The 2,724-nt window shown below is 66.7% G+C and overlaps 1 protein-coding gene across 1 annotated transcript in view; it reads right to left on the reverse strand.

Annotated features, from left to right (window-relative positions):
• LOC104835046 (ryanodine receptor 1-like) overlaps nucleotides 1-2,335 on the reverse strand; it is a gene marked incomplete at both ends in the record, with an annotated part of 50,831 nt that extends 48,496 nt beyond the window's left edge. Inside the window, 5 exon segments of the mRNA XM_010572825.1 lie at nucleotides 131-320; nucleotides 1,152-1,308; nucleotides 1,854-1,931; nucleotides 2,038-2,131; nucleotides 2,242-2,335. Of these exon segments, the coding sequence (XP_010571127.1) occupies nucleotides 131-320; nucleotides 1,152-1,308; nucleotides 1,854-1,931; nucleotides 2,038-2,131; nucleotides 2,242-2,335 (613 nt within the window).
• Nucleotides 2,336-2,724: the final 389 nt, after the last annotated feature.

The raw sequence follows: 2,724 nt of genomic DNA on the forward strand, positions 1-2,724 counted from the left end.
CCCCCAGCACCCCCCCTACAGCCCCCCCAGAGATGCCCCAAAGACCCCTTAGAGACCCCCTAGTGCCTCTCAGAGACCCCAGCCTTCCCCTACAGCCCCCCCAGAGATGGCCCAGCAGCGCCCCCGAAACCCCAGGCCCCCCCGAAGCCCCCCACCTTCCTCTTGAGCAGCCCAAGGCGCATGGCCTTGGTGTCGGCAGCGGCGTAGGTGAGCCAGAGCCCGCTGGCCACGTGCTGCACAAAGCAGAGGGACTCCCCGTACTTGATCTCGGGGGTCCCCATCCCCTCCACGTCCCGCTTGGCCACCACCTCCAGTTTCTCCTGTTTGGGGGGGAGAGGGGGGTGTCAGGGGACCCACAGGGGGACCGGGATGGGGACAGGAATGGGGACCGGGACTGTCACAGGGACAGGGATGGAGACCCACTCATGGGACTGGAATGGAGACCAGAATGGGGACCCACGTGGGGACCAGGACCTTCACGGGGACGGGGATGGGGACGGAGACCCACACAGGGACCAGGATGGGGACAGGGATGGGGACAGGGACTCACACAGGAACCAGGATAGGGACCTACATGGGGACAGGGACCCACAAGGCGACTGGGATGGGGACAGGAATGGGGACCAGGACCTTCACAGGGACAGGGATGGGGACCGGGACCAGGATGGGGACTGGGATGGGGATGGGGACCAGGACCTTCATGAGAACAGGGATGGGGACAGCGACCCACATGGGGACCGGGATAAGGACAGGAATGGGGACCGGGACCTTCAGAGGGACAGGGATGGGGACAGGGACTCACACAGGAACCAGGATGGGGACCTACATGGGGAAAGGGACCCACAAGGGGACTGGGATGGGGACAGGAACAGGGACCAGCATCAGGCTGGGACCAGGACAGGGACCAGGATGGGGACAGGACTGGGTCGGGGACCAGGACAGGGATGGGACCAGGATGGGAACCAGCCTGGGGACAAGGACCAGGATGGGGACCCAAACGGGGACAGACCAGAGACCACTCCCCACCCCAGGGCACCAAGTGCCTGAGTGACCCCATCCCTTGGGGACAACCAGACCACCCCACGCCCCCTGACACCAGGTCCCCCCCCTCGCCCCGGCTGGACCCCCCCATCCCCGTCCCTGTCTCCCACCTTAGAGGCACGGAAGCAGAAGGCGGAGGCGCGGGTGTTGGCGGCGGCCGCCTCCACCACGGCCAGACCCTTGTCCTCCGTCAGCGCCAGGTAACGTCCCGTGGTGACGTGTCGCAGGCGGAAGGGCTGGCCCCACTTCAGGTGGCTCCCACTCCAGCTGGGGGGGACACACGATGGGTCACCGGGGGTCAGGGCACACAGGGGTGGGTGAGGGGGACACGGGCATGGGTGATGGGGACGTGGGGATGGGTGATGGAGACACAGGGATGGGGATGAGGACACGGGGATGGGTGATGGGGACGTGGGGATGGGCATGGGGATGTGGGGACACAGCATCAGGATGCAGGGATGTGCCACGGGCTCACAGGGATGGAGGGGACACAGGGTGGGGATGCAGGGGTGGGACACAGGGACATAGGGATATGGGGGACGCAGCGTGGAGATGCAGGGATGGGACTTGGGGACACGGGGGATGCAGTGTGGGGACACAGGGATGGGTCATGGGGACCCTGAGAAGGCAGACTAGGGATGCAGGGATGCAGCGTGGGGACACGGGGATGCTTCACGGGGACCCCCAGGATGCAACGTGGGGATGCCAAGCCAACAGGCTGGGCTGCAGGGTCACCTCGGGGGGCTGTGACATGGGCACAGCAATACGAGGGACCCCCCCCACACACACACCGGGACCCCCCTCCCCAATACCTGATGCGCAGGGGCTCCAGGCGCCAAAGGGACCGAGCGTGGGTGCAAACGGCTCCTCCCTCGTAGTTCACCACACTGCTGTGGGGACGTGGCCCGTTGGAACACCAAGGGGACGGGGACAGGGACCCCCTGCCACACACCCCACCTCAGGGAGGGGGGAAACCGAGGGTCCGGACCCCCCCACCTGCGCTCCTCGCCCTGCTCTGGCGCGGAGGTGGTCAGACACTCGTCCATGTGGCCGTGGAAGAGACGCATGACGTGGCCACCCGTCACGTAGCCTGGGGACACCCAAAGAAGGGGGGGTGTCGGGGTGGGGGGGGACGACCCTAGGGTCCACTTCACCCAACTTGGGGTGTCGTCGTCCCCCCCCAGTCCCACCAGCACCCACCTTCCTCCGAGCCGGAGCAGATGGGGTTCATGTTCCAGAGGGTTTGCATGAAGGAGGCGTCCGCCTGCAGCTCCCCGCTCGCCGTGGAGAGGTGCTGGGGACACGCGTGTCACGGGGGGACACACACGTGTGTCACGGGGACACACACGGGTGTCTAGGCCTGTGAGACACCCCCCCCCAACACATGGACCCCCCCTTGACACGCATGCAAGGTCTCGCGTGAGGATGGGGAGCCCGGAGGAGCAGAGCACGGCTCAGTGGTGCACACTCGCACGGCCCTTGCACGCTGGGGTTCACTCGTGCACACACATGGCCCTTGCACGCTGGTGCTTGCGCACGCAGCCCTTGCACAGTGGGGCTCACTCGTGCACACGCTTGCACGCTGGCGCTCGCTCCTGCACACGTGCAGCCCTTGCGGGCCGCAGCAGGCTCGCGCACACACGAGGCCCCCGTGCACCAGTGCTCGCTCGTGCGCGTGCAAAG

Source organism: Haliaeetus leucocephalus, unplaced genomic scaffold, assembly GCF_000737465.1.
Source record: "Haliaeetus leucocephalus isolate CR32 unplaced genomic scaffold, Haliaeetus_leucocephalus-4.0 Scaffold355, whole genome shotgun sequence".
Taxonomy (NCBI): Eukaryota; Metazoa; Chordata; class Aves; order Accipitriformes; family Accipitridae; genus Haliaeetus; species Haliaeetus leucocephalus.